The sequence below is a fragment of the Lytechinus pictus genome, unplaced genomic scaffold, assembly GCF_037042905.1.
Source record: "Lytechinus pictus isolate F3 Inbred unplaced genomic scaffold, Lp3.0 scaffold_130, whole genome shotgun sequence".
In the NCBI taxonomy this organism is placed as follows: Eukaryota; Metazoa; Echinodermata; class Echinoidea; order Temnopleuroida; family Toxopneustidae; genus Lytechinus; species Lytechinus pictus.
In genome coordinates this window covers 42,340-58,627 of record NW_026974250.1, presented here as the reverse complement: position 1 = coordinate 58,627, position 16,288 = coordinate 42,340, and the positions used below count along the sequence as shown (strand labels likewise).

At 36.8% G+C, this 16,288-nt stretch overlaps 2 protein-coding genes across 3 annotated transcripts; one reads left to right on the top strand and one right to left on the bottom strand.

The window, feature by feature from the left end:
* The first annotated feature begins 473 nt into the window (after window positions 1-473).
* On the top strand, window positions 474-4,624 carry LOC135158989 (uncharacterized). Of its 2 annotated transcripts, XM_064115502.1 has the most exons (3): window positions 474-559; window positions 709-831; window positions 1,928-4,624. In XM_064115502.1, the coding sequence occupies exons 2-3, from the start codon at window positions 797-799 to the stop codon at window positions 3,057-3,059; spliced, it is 1,167 nt and encodes a 388-aa protein (XP_063971572.1). In that variant the 5' UTR covers window positions 474-559; window positions 709-796; the 3' UTR covers window positions 3,060-4,624. The 2 variants fall into 2 exon arrangements, with proteins under 2 accessions (XP_063971572.1, XP_063971573.1); XM_064115503.1 differs by lacking the exon at window positions 474-559 and having other exon boundaries at window positions 660-831; window positions 1,928-4,618.
* LOC135158988 (uncharacterized) lies at window positions 3,070-11,678 on the bottom strand. Its single transcript, XM_064115501.1, has 3 exons — window positions 9,346-11,678; window positions 8,305-8,585; window positions 3,070-7,591 (listed from the first exon to the last, which is right to left on the bottom strand). Exons 1-3 carry the CDS (start codon window positions 11,498-11,500, stop codon window positions 7,046-7,048), a joined length of 2,982 nt encoding a protein of 993 aa, XP_063971571.1. The 5' UTR covers window positions 11,501-11,678; the 3' UTR covers window positions 3,070-7,045.
* Window positions 11,679-16,288: the final 4,610 nt, after the last annotated feature.

Genomic DNA, 16,288 nt, shown 5'->3' with positions numbered 1-16,288 from the left:
TGACTTTACCTAATCGCTGCCAACTTCGGTCATAAAATATTCAAATCACATTAATTTTGCTTGTTTAATCTCAATTATTCTTTAATATACAGGGGCCGGCCACAAAACGGTTTTTGTGGGGGGGGGGGGGGGGTTGTCCATGCAAAAAATCATAATCGATGGTCATTTTAAAGTTTTTGAATACGGTTTTGGAAAAAGAAGAGCGGGGCTCAAGCCAGGCCGGCCCCCAGCCCCCCCCCCCCCCCCCCCGCTGTTTCCGCGGCCTCTTTATCAAGCTTATCATACCATTTTTTTTTTTCAATTGCCCCCATCACGCGTGTATTGATATTCTGTACCCGGTTTCTTCTATAAACAAACTAAAATTAACCCAACTCCAGATGGAAATTCCGTATCACTATCAGTAGAAAGGATTATGTGTCTTTTCGGGCAGCCGGCCGGACGTCTTATGTAATGCACGTGGTTTATTGTGTAGCATCTCATAGTTGCTGTTTGTCATCTGTATCTCCTCCTACACCGGGCTCTCTCCACGACATTGCAGGTTTTACCAAATACAAAAAACGTAAGTTTTCTTCTTATTAACATTCGTGTATCAGTGACTGTTGTATTGCTTGTAATATTTCCATTCGTGATTTTGAGCTGTCATCATACTAAACTGAGAAAGAATTTAATAACATTTCATCTTGTCATTCGACCTTCTCACACTCACAGCTCAGCACTGGAGGAAGTATACACAGGCGTTTTGCTCCGTACACGACCAGTACCAGATTCTTCAATCGACTCCACGTTGACAGCAAATATGGGGAAGAAAGTCCAGAAAAAGACGAAAACAATGTGAGTAAATTAACCCATGATGTTTTATCAATAAATGTAAAAGAAATAATGATAAGAAGAATATATCTTTTATTTGTGTAATGATTGATCACCGTAAAATTTCAAAGAAGCGATATAGCCCAAGCAAAGGTGAGGGAATTGCTCCCCTCCCCCAGCATACCCAGTGACCATGTGGCGTCTGAGCGCAACCTTTCGTGTGGGGCATTTAAAAAAAAATGAGTGATAGTATATTGACCTTGTAGTGGAAAATTTAACTTTAATCGTCAGAAATAGGCTCCCATTATGCCCTTTTAAAATTTTTGTCAAATTCTCTTTTTTTTTGGGGGGGGGGGGGGTGGTGGAACATTGGGGGATCCAGTGCCCCATCCCCCTCTATTACATAAAGGATGAAAAGAGAAAAAAAAGGAAAGGGGGTATGATACAGATAATATGAAAATGTTCAGTAAAAAATGTAAAATAATTAATATTAGCTTCACTCTCGCTGAGGGGCGGGGCACTAGTGCCCCTTTTGTGGTCCTCAAGATGTAACCCACTGAGGTGCCATGGCCGAGTGGTCTAAGGCGCCTGGCTACATGAAAAAGTCTGGGGTTCGATCCCCGGCCGCGGCAGCTATGCCCGTGAGCAAAGCATTTAATCGACAATTCTCTTTTATCCTGCTCTCAAATAAATGGAAATGCTATATGTATTATTTGTAACTAGGTGTGAACTTGTTTTTTTTTTTAAAAGATGTAATTTGTGCCTGTATTTGCCCACTACTGCTGTCCCATTCAAAATGAATTTATTGCTGGGCCACTTGAGAGATACTTATCCAACATCTACCCCCCAAAAAAAATCACTCAGAAGAGTCCCCCTCCCAATGAGGTAATTGAGGGGGGGGGGTGAATGTTCAGGATGGTAATTCTTTTGTGGGAAATTTTCTGGAATAAGTGAAAACATGATAATATGATCTGGACTACCAATAAAATATAAAGCAAGTGAACCCCCCCCCCCCCCATTCATTTAAAGTAAACATATTTTTGCACTGTCCCTTTGTGTTTTCACATGGAACTGTTTTTTGTATTTATGATGTTTTTTATGTGTTTTTTTTATTTCACAGGTTCCTAAACAAAGTGATTAACTTTAAAGAGAAAAAAAATCTTCGCAACCAGTGCAAATATCGAAGGAGGAAGAGCTTGTTCAATAAAAGCCACGAACTGGCTGAGGTTACTGGATGCGATGTGTTTCTTTATGTCAAGGATGAGTTTTCAAAAGTTACATATTGGGGAACAGATAATGCATTGCAACTCTTTCAACCAGTAATAGATTCTTGTGACAACAATGACAGTACCCCAGTTTCATCTGTACAGTTTGTAACTCCGTCAAAAACCCCGAAACATTTACAGAGCGTGGTTCCATGTGATGCAGATTCATCCGATTTAGGAACTCTCTTATCACAATTAGCCAGTGGATCAGACAGCTTGGCTCTGAGTGACATCACACCACTATCTACATCATCTCCAAGCACATCTGTACAAGTCACACCCAAGGCCATTGCCAGTTCCTCACTGAACACCCTCAGCAGAGCTTCACCTAGAGTCGGTGTACACCCATCCACATCTCAGATCTCTTCACCAAAGCATGCATCCACACCAGATACTCTTAAGAACTCTCTCTCTACTTCAACACAAAACCTATCACAGAGTGTTTGTACTCCAAGACCAGCAGCAAAGCGCAAACTAGTTGGTGGTACTCCAGATTCAACACCCAAATGTCAACGCACTGCAGTGTCAAGTGGTGTAAACGAATCCCCACTCCCAAGAGCTCCTGGCAAATCTTTAGTCAGCACAAGCCTTCAAACATACCAAAGTGTTTCAACACATGATGCTTCATGCAAAGATAAATCCACATTTTCAGATGTAGTACAACATCAATCCATGCCTGATGCTGCCGTGGATTCATCGACACATGACATAGCACTATCATCTAATGTCCAGGATGAACCAAGTGAGAAAGAAGGACTGAACGATAATGAAATCATTCAAAAGGACAAAGCCAAAGGGAAGCAAAAGAAAAAAAAAGATATTTACATTGTAGAAGCAATTGAAGGTGAAAAGTTAGAAGATGGAGAAAAGCTTTTTTATGTCAAGTGGAAGAATTGGCCCCGTAAGTTTAATACGTGGGAACCAGAACACCACATACTGGACATACGCTTGCTAGAAGTCTACTACCAAAAGAAGGCAGAAAAATAAACTTTTTTTTCAGTAACAAATGGCCTTTTTATTTCATATTATCATTAGGTCAGACTAATATTCATGAACATACCTGAAGTATGTGGATAAATCACAAAAGCTTTGACAGAGTTTATGGATGACTACATGTATGATGTAACCACCATGTTCCACATAAATGTACAAGTATAAAGAAAGCAAAATTACAAATATACATGTACTGTACATGACCATGTACCATCTTTGTCATTTCTAAACTACATTTGATCTGTATGGTGTATTTACATACATAAGTACATCTCGTAATTTTTTAACAGATTTCTGTTCATGAAGTGAAATAAATGTTTTTTTTTAATATTGAGCTGAACAAAACTACTGAGTAACAACATGTACATTTGATGTTGACTTATTCCATGATTTCTTCTCTAAATTTCATGATGAACATGCACTAAGACTACATGTACCAGTATACATGTAACAGAAAGCAGACAAACCATGATAGTGATGCTACATGTACAATGTATAGTTGATCTTTGAAACATCTGAATTTATAGTGAATCATGTACACTGTACTCATATGCAGCAAAGGAACAATGTACCCACTGAACTGTGAATCAACGCATAATATACCAGTACATGGAATTCTTCTATTAAAATAGTATCTTCCATTTTTATTACACTGTAGGTTCAAAATTCATACTACATGTAGTAGACGAACATGTTCAGCTTTGTAAAATAAATTGTTTAAACTAAGTGCATGTAGAAATTCATCTCTTCCTTAATCAATGTTTAAATATGTTAGAAAAATATGTATTACGTATCGATTCAGTAAGTACAGTAGCAAAATGAGGAAATAAATCCCTCAATTTACATAGTTCATTTACTGTATGCAGATGACTATGAAAAAATTAGGTTACATGGACATGTAGATATTGTATCAAGATAAAAAAAAAGGAAAACATAAATATACATACATGTATATGTCCATAATACAGTAGTGTGCATGTTTTTAGTAAAGTTGCACCCCAAATATTCATGGTGTGAAGACTGAAGATAGATTGTACATGTATGTTTCATTTTTAAAGGCAGGGGAGGCCCACTGTACATGGACATGCTGCACTTCACTGTACATGTATATATATCTGTAAATACTTGTAAATACATGTAAATTACTTTGTTCTGTAACAAACATGCAAAGGCAAACAAAGAAAATATGTGAAAATTATCTTTGGCCTACGATGCATCCAAACTCATCATGGCCCACTACATGACTAGAAACAGTTGAGAAGCACTGATCTACATGTATATGAATGTACAGAGGGAATCGTTTCATTTGCTCTCATGTGCACTGTAAACTAAGCAGATAGAAATAGCTTCTACATACATGTACCAGAAGAGTTCATGATGTAGAGTTTACTCCAATAATTAATGAAGAGATTCACATACATGTATACATGAAATTCATGTTGTCTTTGATAATTGATATGTTTACCAAATGCACTTACATACACTGAAAATGTGCATACACTTATTGTATACTTATACTGTTCAAGATATATTTGCATGAATAAATGTTTCTTTTTCTTAATAAATACATGGCATGCTTTTAATTTGTTTAATATAATGCATTTCTATTTACCCTACATCAAATTTCAGTACAAGTAACTGCAATGCAGCAAACAGAAATGTTGTATAATTCAAGTTAAAACTTGAACAGATTCTTCAATCGACTCCATGTTGAGTCAACAGCGATTGGCTACCAATTTCTGTGCTCACATCTTTATGAGAAAAATTATACTGTACACTTAATTCCTGCCAGAACCCCTGACCTCACCTTGGGAGAGTGCAGCACAACATAAATCAATTTCTTGATAAAGGAAATTATGCCAATGGTAGGATTTCAACCCAAACAGTAAAGAAGGCAACAAATTACATATTTTCTTTTATTTTCAGGGGCTACTTTTCAAAACTCACTGACAACATGTAAATCTGTAACGTTGGCTTAGCATTGAGATGAGGATTTCCAGTGTTCTTTTTGTATGGAGGCTACAATAAATCGCTTCCAGCCCCTGTATAATTTTTTCCCTGCCCCTAATGGATAGTTATAAGTCCTCACTATTATGATGCAACTGCATGTTACGTGTCTGTAACTTTTGAGGAAATGAAAGAAAGTTATTATAAGAGTACATGTATACATGTACCTGCTATAAGCTGGACTGCCATTTCTGAACATTTTAGCCTGTGCATGTGCACTTACACATGTAGATTAGCTCAGTAGGCTACATGTATATGTACATGATACCACCATGAAATCATTTCATCATTTAAACAAAATTAAATTATTATATGTATTACATGGTTTTAACAAAATAAAATGGTTTGATATTGATAAAAAATAGAACCCTGCATTGAAAATACTGGATTGAAGGAGGAAAATGCTGGCTACACATTAAAGGGATGGTCCGGGCTGAAACTATTTATATCTAAATAAATAGTGTAAAATTCAGAGCGAAATGATGAAAATTTCATCAAAATCAGTAACAAATAACGAAGTTATTAAATTTTAAAGTTTATCAATATTTTGTGAAAAGCAGTTATTTGTACATGTAAATCGTCATCAATATTCATAAGGTGGGCTGATGATGAACATTACACCACAATTTCCTTTTCCTTATACATGAAATCATGTTTCATTTTTTCATACTTGTGTAAATCATGTGTCTCCATTATGATGAAATAAGTTGAGGCAATAAATACATTGTAATGCACTAAATCAGTTTTCAATCCAAATTTTTTGTTTTAGTCCTTGGTAAATTTTTTGAAATATACCTTATTTCATATAATGAAATACAAAAGATAAAGTGGGGATATGACATCATCAGCTCACCTAATGAATGTTCAATAAAGATGTGTTGTTTCACCAGAATAATGCAAATCTTTGAAATTCAATAACTTTATATGTTATCCCATTTTGATCAAAATATCAGCATTATGCTCTGTGAATTTTATTCTACATGTATATACATGTATTGTGATAGAAATACAAGTTGTACATCCAGTCTGAACCATCCCTTTAAGTGCATCTACATGTATAGGCATGCACTACAACATGCAGTTGTGACAGCCCCCATAACTGAATGATCACAAGCATGAAGAAAATATGAATTCTACAAAATTACACCATGTTCAGTCTGCACAAAAAGCCAGATATGTAAACACTTAAGATCGGACTTAAAATTAAGCCAAGATAAAAATGCGGGCCACCAATAAATGCATGTACATGTACAATGTACATGTATGAAAGATTAAACAAATAAAATCATCTTATTAGGAGTTCAGAAAAATATCAAATACACACATTTTAGTGTACTGCAAGCCTTGTGTTTGAACAAAAAAAGACAAGTCAGTTTCAATTTGTACATGTACATGTACATGTAGGTTGTCACTAGACTCTTTTAAGATTTAATATAGAGTTCTCTTCAAGTTCTTCAATATTGGCATTCACAAAAATTATTGGACCTTTTTTACATGTTTTAATACACCTGTACACATCATTTTCCCCAAAAATCAAATCACAGAAAAGTCATGCATTTACAAATGAGCAGTGCATGTAATGTGTGTTGAGTGTCAGTAACTGCTCAAAGAACAAAGCAAACGAAACATTTCACTGTTGAAATTTGTGCATTCCATTTGAAGATATTAAGGGATATAAAAGAGCTAAAATATCAACGAGACAAGTCCACGGTTGAAAGATGAATGAATTTGAGGATACCCAGTAGTGCTGTTGTCAGGAACAAAGATCTACATGTATGTATGTACAGGTACATGTATAGGAAAAAAAGTCAAGTTGCCAGAATTTTAAAGCAAACACATGTAACCATCATAATCTACACGTCGGTTAAGTCTCCATGTTCTGTTCAAATATTAGTCGTCAATGTACGTGTATTACTCTTCCAGTAAACATATCGGCTTTGAGACACCATAAATGAAATGAATAATCAAATACATTATTCATCTTCTTCACTGTCATTATTCACAAGCTGCTGACCAGAGACTTCCTCCTGAACCCGATCAAAGAAGGCAATGAAGTCATCCTTCTTCCTTTGCCTTACCGATGACTCCCATTCAGCCAAGAGCATGGTCCTGATACTCTCATTATCCAGTGAATCAATTAAAGCAAGGACGCGAGATGCGATAACTTCCTTCTTTTGGTTTCTTATGTCACTGTGCCATGCACGTTCTGCCTCAGTAACAAACACAGGATCCACCTCGCTCGTTGTATCTTCTCCGGAGTTGATATCAAACCTGCGACTTGCAAAATGCTGCCTCCTCTTGGTTGCCTGCTCTGTCAAGTTGACCAGTTCAGCATCAAGCTTCTCCAAGCTCACAGATTCGAACGCAACTTCTGAGAATGGATCCTGCAAAAAATTGCTGCTTCTCAAACGTGTCCTCCAGGCGGTGATCTCCTCATCATGTACTTTGTGACTGCTTGTGTAGGGCTTTACAGCTTCTGGGTCATCACTTGTCATTCTGGCAAAGACTGCAGACCTCAACTGCAATAATAAAAAGTAGAAACAAAATAAGCAAATAAAAAGGTGACTTTATATGCCACAAAAATCTGTAGCTTGCCTTTCAAAGTTTCATTAACTGCATGCATGTAAATATAAACTACATGTACATGCACATGGACACTATAGTGCATGTTTTCCCCCAATTAAAGACTTTGAAACTACATGTACTGTACACATGGGCGGAAATCTGTCCCCAAAGGTGTGGGGGAGGGGGAGGACTTTGACAAGTGAAAAAAGAAGGCTTTTACCCAAAATGTAAGGTCGTTTAGTCAAAAATACATGTATTATTTCGATTGGGAATGATGTATTTTTATCCAACAGGAAAGACCAAAAATAGTAGGGGGACATTTCATATTGGGGGGAACACATCCCGCCTCTGCCCATGGATTTCTGCCCATGCATGTACATGTATACTGTAGGTATGTACATTAACTTCATGTAGCCTTCTTAGAGTTGTCTTACAAATTATTGATTCTTCAAGAGCATGAAGGGAAATTAACTTAAAAGGGAAATATGACATCAGTACATGTTTGTAAGATAACAATAGAGTGCATTTAAGTCTTCTGAACAGGTAGTGTAAGCTTAACATTCATCATTTTCAATTCATCACATTTTGATTTAATTATCAGTGGTTAAATTGTTGAATTTGTGTATAAAAAGTAACATGATAAAATACATGTAAAGCAGTACGTTACCTCTAAGAACTTTTCCAGATTTCGAAAAATCCTCAGCCAGTCTTCCTCTGTTGGCACACCACGCGGTGCCCATGCTTTGCTATTCTTGTTTATCACTTCCAGAATAAAATCCAGGTCTTCGCAGCGTGAGGGGTCCCCAGACGTTGATAGTGCCTGGTGCATCCTCAGGAACTCCTGCACGGCTGGTGGGGCTGCCAAGAAGTTTGACAATTCCACTAATTCGATAAGTTGATACTTAGGGTGATTTCGACTGTGGAATATGGGAGCGAACTTGACTCTACCTACATAGATTAAAAGGGAAGGGGTTGGGGATACAAAGTACAAATAATGAGCATGACTATAATCGCAAAGATAGTCTTCATCATGATTTCTTCATAAATGTAGATTCTCATCTAGCTTTATAAATCTTTATCTTTAAGAATATTAGATGCATTGCTGATCAATCCAAAATACATGTACATGTAATACATTAATGCTGTTACAAATTATTGTATAAAAATAACGTTCACAGTAGGAAAAAATCTGAGGCACCGTAACTCTTGATAAAAGGAAACTGAAAACCAGAGTGATAATTAACAGAACAAGTATTATTTCACACAATGTTTTTGCTCTGAGTATATGTATATAAATCTGTTGGTATATACAATGGTGGACAGGAAATGTAGATGTACATGTACATATGTTGTTGTGCCAACATGTTATCATTAACTCTTAAAACAGATAATCACTTCTGCGGCAAAATTTGAAAGTTCTGATTAATTCAATAACTTTTCATTTTGGATTTACATGTATACATTTGTATGTTACATGTACAGTTGTATGTACAGTATGTATACCGGTATGTACAGTACATGTACAAGTATGTATGAATATGCACAGAAAATTGTTATTTTTGCCAATTTCAAGATTAGGACTAAGTAAAGTATGTATGTACAGACTTCATACATGTACATGAACATTTGCATGCACATTGTAAATGTGTAGGACCTGTTAATATCAACTGTACTAGGAGAAAAATAGGCAAAATTTTTCGCATATTACCTGCTATCACTAGAGCCATGTTGTTGTGTCGAATTCCTTCTCTCAAATGCATGATGGCAGAAGCATACGTCAGTATTTGCTCCTGTAAGTACTTGAATTGAGGCTTCTGCACTCCTCGACTCCACCGCAGAAAGCCATCCGGGGTTGCTTTGGAGCTCTTGGACAGGCATTCCCTCACATACGGCAGCACAAGTTCTTGTAAGCTCCCATAGTACATAATCTGTAGAATTTCCCAAGATTTGTGGTGGTCGCTTCCAGCTTTTGCATATTTCTGTGCATTGTCCGAACAGAATCCCATTGTTTTTGCTAGATCTTTAAGGCATACATCCCAATTGAGGGCGAAGAATGACCTGACCATATTCATTTCCACATGTCCATGTCCAATTCTTAGTAGCACCCAGTCAAATTCAAGACAAGTAGGAAGGTCCTTCGGAGCCACATTGGCATATGCATCATGTTCCGCGCAGTGAGATTCATACGCCTTCCTCGTGAATACAGCCTTCTTACACTCCTGGCAGGTAAATGTTTCTTTCAGCACCCTTTGTGCTAAAAAAAAGGGCAATCCATCGCATGTCACAGCTACCCACTCTCTCTCCCCATCAGGTACATATTTCTTTACTTTTACTTGTTTCCCAATTTCTTGGAGTACTTTCAGAACACTTGCATGAGAATTTGGGTTCACGAAGATTGGTTCACCTGCATGTACCTTTACTTTGCTCGAAGAACACGTACTTTTACCAACATCGGAAAGAGGAATGTCTTGATAACTGTAGGTTATTTTCGTTTGGGACTCGGGTCGTTGCTGTGGTTTTCTAGTTTCATCTCTGCTTTCTAGCTCTCCTGTTTGGTTTTTTAGACTGGCAGAACAGGAAATACAAACTCGTTTTGTCCGAAGGTTGTTTACTCCACAATGCACACAAACTCTCCAATCCCTAGCATGTGCCTGTTCATCAATTTCATCATCTACATGGTCTCTTAGTTTTGAATCTTTCGTTATCTGTTGTTCAGTTACTGTGTCAATGGCCTTTTGTAGCGAGTGGAATACCTGGGTATAATGAGTGCTATCTACTGCCTTGTTGAAGTCACTACCCTTGTCTAGAATTGTATTTATTTTCTCTGCAATATTGCTTGCCGTTTGCCAATTTCCTGGCTTTAGGTCCTTCGATGCTTGGAGTCTTCCTGCGGGCTGAACTTCAGCAATGCAAGTTGAGGTAATCACACTAGCTTTGACCTTGTTGTCAGTTCTTACGTGGTATGATTTTCCAATTACTTGGTCGTTATCAAAACCAACAAGAATGTCTCCACTGGGAGTGTCCAGAGGTTTTGCTGCTTGCTCTTTCAACCAATTAAGGATGTACGTATGACTTCCAGCAGGGCTCGATGATGATATGACATTACATGCAGCTTTGTTCCTGGTTGCAGCGTGGACAACTAAGTTTTCCGACAGGGAAAATGGCAGCACAATCTTTTTATTATAAAGGGAATAAACTTGTTCGATTGTCTTAGCAAGGTGTAGATCCTGATTAAGATCATGTGATGGACCAATTCCCTTCAAGAATGAGTGTACTACACTATTCCTTTCATTGACCCATTTCTTCACATCCAATGATGTAAGTACGTCAATGCTACTTTTCTGTAATAGTTTAATGTCTTCCTTTATATTTAATCGCTGGCTTTTACCAAGAAAATTAGCAACCTCTGCAAGTTCCTCTTCCTCAAAAGATTCCAATTGTTTGATAACCTGATTCACTCTGGTGCTACTGCTAACGCTAGAGCTCGGACTGTTTTTAGTAGGCCTAACGTTAGTAGTACTAGTAGTTGATGATGTTGACGCAGTCGCAGATGATGACGGTCCCAATGGCGAGAACTCTGATTTCGAGGTTCCCTCACGTTCAATAGCAGCTACACGATCCTTAAAATATTTGTGACAAAGTGAACAAATCACGAAGACTCTCTTCTTCTTCTGTCTTACATGTAGTAGGAGTAACCTGTCTTTTTCTTTATTTTCCTCGGCCCATTCTGCTCTCACACGCTCATCAACCTCTAAAACACTAACAAATTCTCCAACGTCTGGGACCAAAGGTTGATGAAGGTCTACGTGCAAACGATTTGAACATTCATGAGCAAATTTACCATCTGCTGTCCTTTTCGACATGTCCACGCATCATTTCCATCACCAGCATATTATCAACATAAAAGGTTAGTGAATCCAAATATAGAAATTAACATCCAAAAGCAAACAACTCCGAAAATTGCGCAAAATATGTATACAAATTCAGTTAATCGTCACGGAACAAAACGCAGTGAGTCCAGTACCTACACACGTGAACAACATGCACGTACGTACGTACCGTACACAAGATCGAGTGTATACCGTATACTTTGCCGTATACACACGAGTACACGTAGACGGCATACGAACAAAGACTTTGCTGTGAAAAGGAGCAGCGACTGGAGAGAACATCTAGCAATACACATTTCGATTTTCGAAACGAAAAATCTAACCTAATTACGTATTCCGATAAAGATTTCTCAAAATGTCATGGATGATTCCTTTCTATTTTCGAAGAGGGGGAATATCAACTATTTATCGTTTGTATCATGGAGTATACAAAGTATTGAACCATGACATTTCGTGTAAGAATGTTTCAAATATTGGTAGTCGAAATTCACAGAATTTTTACATTGACAAAGCGTGCGAAGCCGCGCAATGCATGATGGGGGGTTGCACTATGAATTATGCATGAGGCCTATTTTAGCGGAAATCCATTCTTTTAGTGGGTAGTGGAAAAGCGTTAGTGCGCCAGACTGGTATAGGCGCCACTTTTCCGACGGCGGTGGCGGCGGCGTCAACTTAGCCGAAGGTTAAAGAAAATCAAAGAATAAGATCAACAAAAGTTTGAGTAAAATAGGACTAGCAGTAGAAGAGTTATGAGCATTTGAATGTCGAGATCACTAATGCTATGGAGATCCTCCCATTGGCAATGCGACCAAGATCTATGATGTCACAGATGAACAACTCTCCCCTTTTGGACACTGAAAATATACCCCAAAACATCTCTTTTTGCTCATTCTAGTCATATGACAAACGATTCATCAATGATATAATGTTGTGAAACCTCTGTACTTGTCCTCTCATAAAGAAAACACCTCACCTTGTGATAGACTCTATAAAAGTGAGAATATAAGTGAAATAAGTACTAAAGTAATGAGGGAGTTGTACGTGTGTGACATCACAGATCTTGGTCGCATTGCCAATGGGAGGATCTACATGGCATTAGTGATCTCAATATTCAAATGCTCATAACTTTCTTATTATTCATTCAATCTTCCTCAAACTTTCAACAATATGTTTCTTTGATTTTTCTCTTTGATATGGATTCAGCTGGTTTCAAGGGTTTCATTCTCCTTTAAGTTTTTTTGAAACGACAACATAACTTAAAATATACATGGGCCTAGTTCATGAAACTTAACCATAAAGTTAATCAAGTATTACTGAACATTCTGGCTGAGTCTTAGGTCACATGACCGAGGTCAAGGGTCATTTAGGGTCAATGAACTTAGACCATGTTGGGGAAAGGAACATCAAAATCTTAAAGGATAATGGAACCTTTGGAACAAGATAGCTTTTGTGAAAACAGAAAAATCAAAGAAACAGATCAACGAAAGTTTGAGAAAAATCGGACAAATAATGAGACAGTTATGAGCATTTGAATATTGCGATCACTAATTCTATGGAGATCCTTAAATTGGCAATGCGACATAGATATGTGATGTCACTTGTGAGCAACTCTCCCCATTACTTTAGTATGTATTTCACTTATTCTCTTTTATCACATCTATCAGTAGGCCTATAGATCTGTGTTCTTTCTATAAGAGGGCATGTAATACAGTTTTTTTAAGAATACGTCATGGATAAAGTTTGTATCACCACAGGAAAAAGCAAAAAGAGACATCTTGAGGGTATTTTATAGTCCATCAAAGGGAAAGTTGTTCACATGTGACATCACACATCCTTATCACATTGCCAATGGGAGGATTTCCATAGAATTAGTGATTGCAATATTCAAATGCTCATAACTTTCTCATTATTTGTCCGATTTTTCTCAAACTTTCTTTGTTCTTATTCTTTGATTTTTATGTTTCGACACAAGCCTACTTATTCCAAAAGTTTCATTCCCCTTTAACCTCTAAGGTTAAGTTTTTGAAATGTCATCATAACTTAGAAAATATATGGACCTGTATAATTCATGAAACTTGGCCATAAGGGTATAATCAAATATTACTTAACACCCTGCCTGAGTTTCAAGTCACATGACCAGGTCAAATGTCATTTAGGGTCAATGAACTTTGGCCAAGGTGGGGATATCTCTTGAATTACCATCATAACTTTGAAAATTTATGGATTTGATTCATGATACGCGAACTAAATTTGGACAAAAGATCAGTAATCAAGTATCACTTAACATCCTGTGCGAGTTTAATGTCACATGATCAAAGGTAATGGTCAATGAACTTTGGCCATGTTGGAGAATTGTTGAATAACCATTATAACTTTCAAAGTTTATGAATCTGATTCATGAAACTTGGACATAGAGTAATCACGTATCACTGCACATCCCATGGGTGTCGATCACGGGGGGATGGGGATATATCCCCAAATATTTCAAGTGGGGGGGGGGGATGGCCTGTATTATCATCCCCCCAATAATTTAGGGTAGAAATATTATAATAATGATGATGAAAAAAATGACAAGTTTGATCATGATGATTATAGTGATGATTATAGTATGCCATTAATCAGTTTGTTTCCCTCGCAATTTGTGTATATTGTTATTAAATAAAAACATTCTTTTCCAGGACTTTTAAACAGATGGGTGGAGGTTCAAGATGAAAAAGAATGAAATGTTTATGTATATGATATTTTTAACACATGACATAACAGGACCCCGACGAAAAACATGTTGATAGGGTGTTCCATCCCACCAGTGATGGTGAATGAATTAATTTTAATAAATCATTTAATTCAAAAGGGTGGAAAAATAAACGGTAGTAAAAGGGTGGCAAGATAAACGGGAAAACCCAACGGACGTAAATCCCAGAGGGGTAGATCTTGAAAAAGTACAAATAACTTTTCTCAGATTTACCCCTCCCCACGTCCAAGTGCATGATGTTTGTCCCATTTAATCTACAACTTTACAAAAAGTTAATTGAAACAGTTACTAAAATGACTATTTTTGTCAAACGAAATGATTCCACAAAATAAAACTAAAAAAAAATCATACGTAGACCACTTTTCTTGCAATTACTTTTCCCAGAACAGTATGGCGAACGTAACATGTTAATATGCGAATTATATGCGGTTTCATATCATTGAATTATGCATCACTGTTCTGTGAAAAATAAGCGAAACTTTAAAATGTCTTAACTTTCTTGGCATCCGATTTTGATGAAATATCCAGCGTTAAGCTAGTTTGATTTTCTCTCTTATTCAAATCAACATATTTGCAGTGGACTTGACATATAATGTGCCCGAACGTAAATGCAAGCAACATAATAATAATAACAACAATAATAATAATAATAATAATAATGATAATAATAATAATAATAATAATAATACCATGAAGCATATCATTATATTCTCGTTAATAGCCTATTTCGTGTCAATTGCTGATATTTTGGATTAGTTATTGAATTTTATGATTAAACAAATAGATATCATTGTACAAATGCGAATTTTTTACCATAAAACATTAAATTTAATTTCGCATAAATTATATTTTTCCCCAAATTATACTAACCGGAATGTCCAGGAAATGGCTGCAATATCGATTTCTACTATCTAAATTATAGTGAAATGCGTATATTCATTTAAGATTTTCCCATGCATTGTCTGTGCAAAAAAAGGAAAATAATTTATTTTCATGAATAGTCCCATTAAGAAGGCCGCCAAATTGCCCATTTTGAACCCCATGGGACACGATCATATAGGCAAAAGGTACACCAAGATTCATTACTATACACTACAGGCAATACAAAAAAAAGTTGGTTAAAACATTATAAATCAAAGTGATTGCGATTACACTTCAAATTAAGACAGAGATCTTGCAACCATCTGAAATGCTGGTCAGAAACATGGCAGCTGAAATTCAACCCCAAGAAAGGCCCAATTGGTAACACGCAGGGACCGGCAGGAAACTTTTGCTGCATACCAGGCGCGTAGCCAGGGTAGTCTGCTGGGCAAACCCTTCACTCGAGTTAAGGGTCTGCATGTGCAGCCTACTCATGCCTTGTGTACTGAAGGCTCTCTCGCTCAGGGTCTGCTTCATCTTTGGAAGTTGGGCACAAATTTTGCTATGTCAATCATTGTGAGTTTGTTACCATGACATTCCCTCTCTGAACTCTCCTCCCACTAGCTGGTCATTTGGGCCAGTCACCTGCTGGGCAGGAGATCAACTGGTGTTTGTTTAATTACACGCTGCATCGCACTTATACTCCTGATTGAAACTCCAGTCTAGCATTATGCAATAGCATAGTGGCATACATATATGGCAAATGTCTTGCCATGGTCCCTGACTCCTTGATAAATAAATGTTGCTTTCTCTCTTTTTGAATCTTGATAGTTTTTTTAATTGTGCATGTTGGTATGTTTATTCTTTTGGATCACACAGTGTTTTTTTTTAAACAAAGCCCTTTTCGTTGCTTATAATTAACACTGTACAGCAAAGTTTTATCAAACAAAAATAATCTTTGACAGCGCAGGCATAACATTTTATCCTACATGTATAGGCATTTTTTTGGTTGCCTCTTACCATATGTTGATTTTTCTTTTACATGAATGTATAAATTATATTTATTTGTTGTATATTTATTTGTTTTATGTTTTGTTACATTTATGCATTTATATATTATGTTATTTTACATTGTATTTGAATATTTT

Bases quoted from the DNA above. Each gene is read 5' to 3' on its own strand.
- LOC135158989 (XM_064115502.1), top strand. From the start codon at position 797: ATGGGGAAGAAAGTCCAGAAAAAGACGAAAACAAT. The intron at 832-1,927 runs GTGAGTAAATTA...TTTATTTCACAG, and splicing joins CAGAAAAAGACGAAAACAAT to GTTCCTAAACAAAGTGATTA.
- LOC135158988 (XM_064115501.1), bottom strand. From the start codon at position 11,500: ATGTCGAAAAGGACAGCAGATGGTAAATTTGCTCATGAATGTTCAAAT. The intron at 8,586-9,345 runs GTAATATGCGAA...TAATCTATGTAG, and splicing joins CATGGCTCTAGTGATAGCAG to GTAGAGTCAAGTTCGCTCCC. The intron at 7,592-8,304 runs GTAACGTACTGC...TTATTATTGCAG, and splicing joins ATCTGGAAAAGTTCTTAGAG to TTGAGGTCTGCAGTCTTTGC.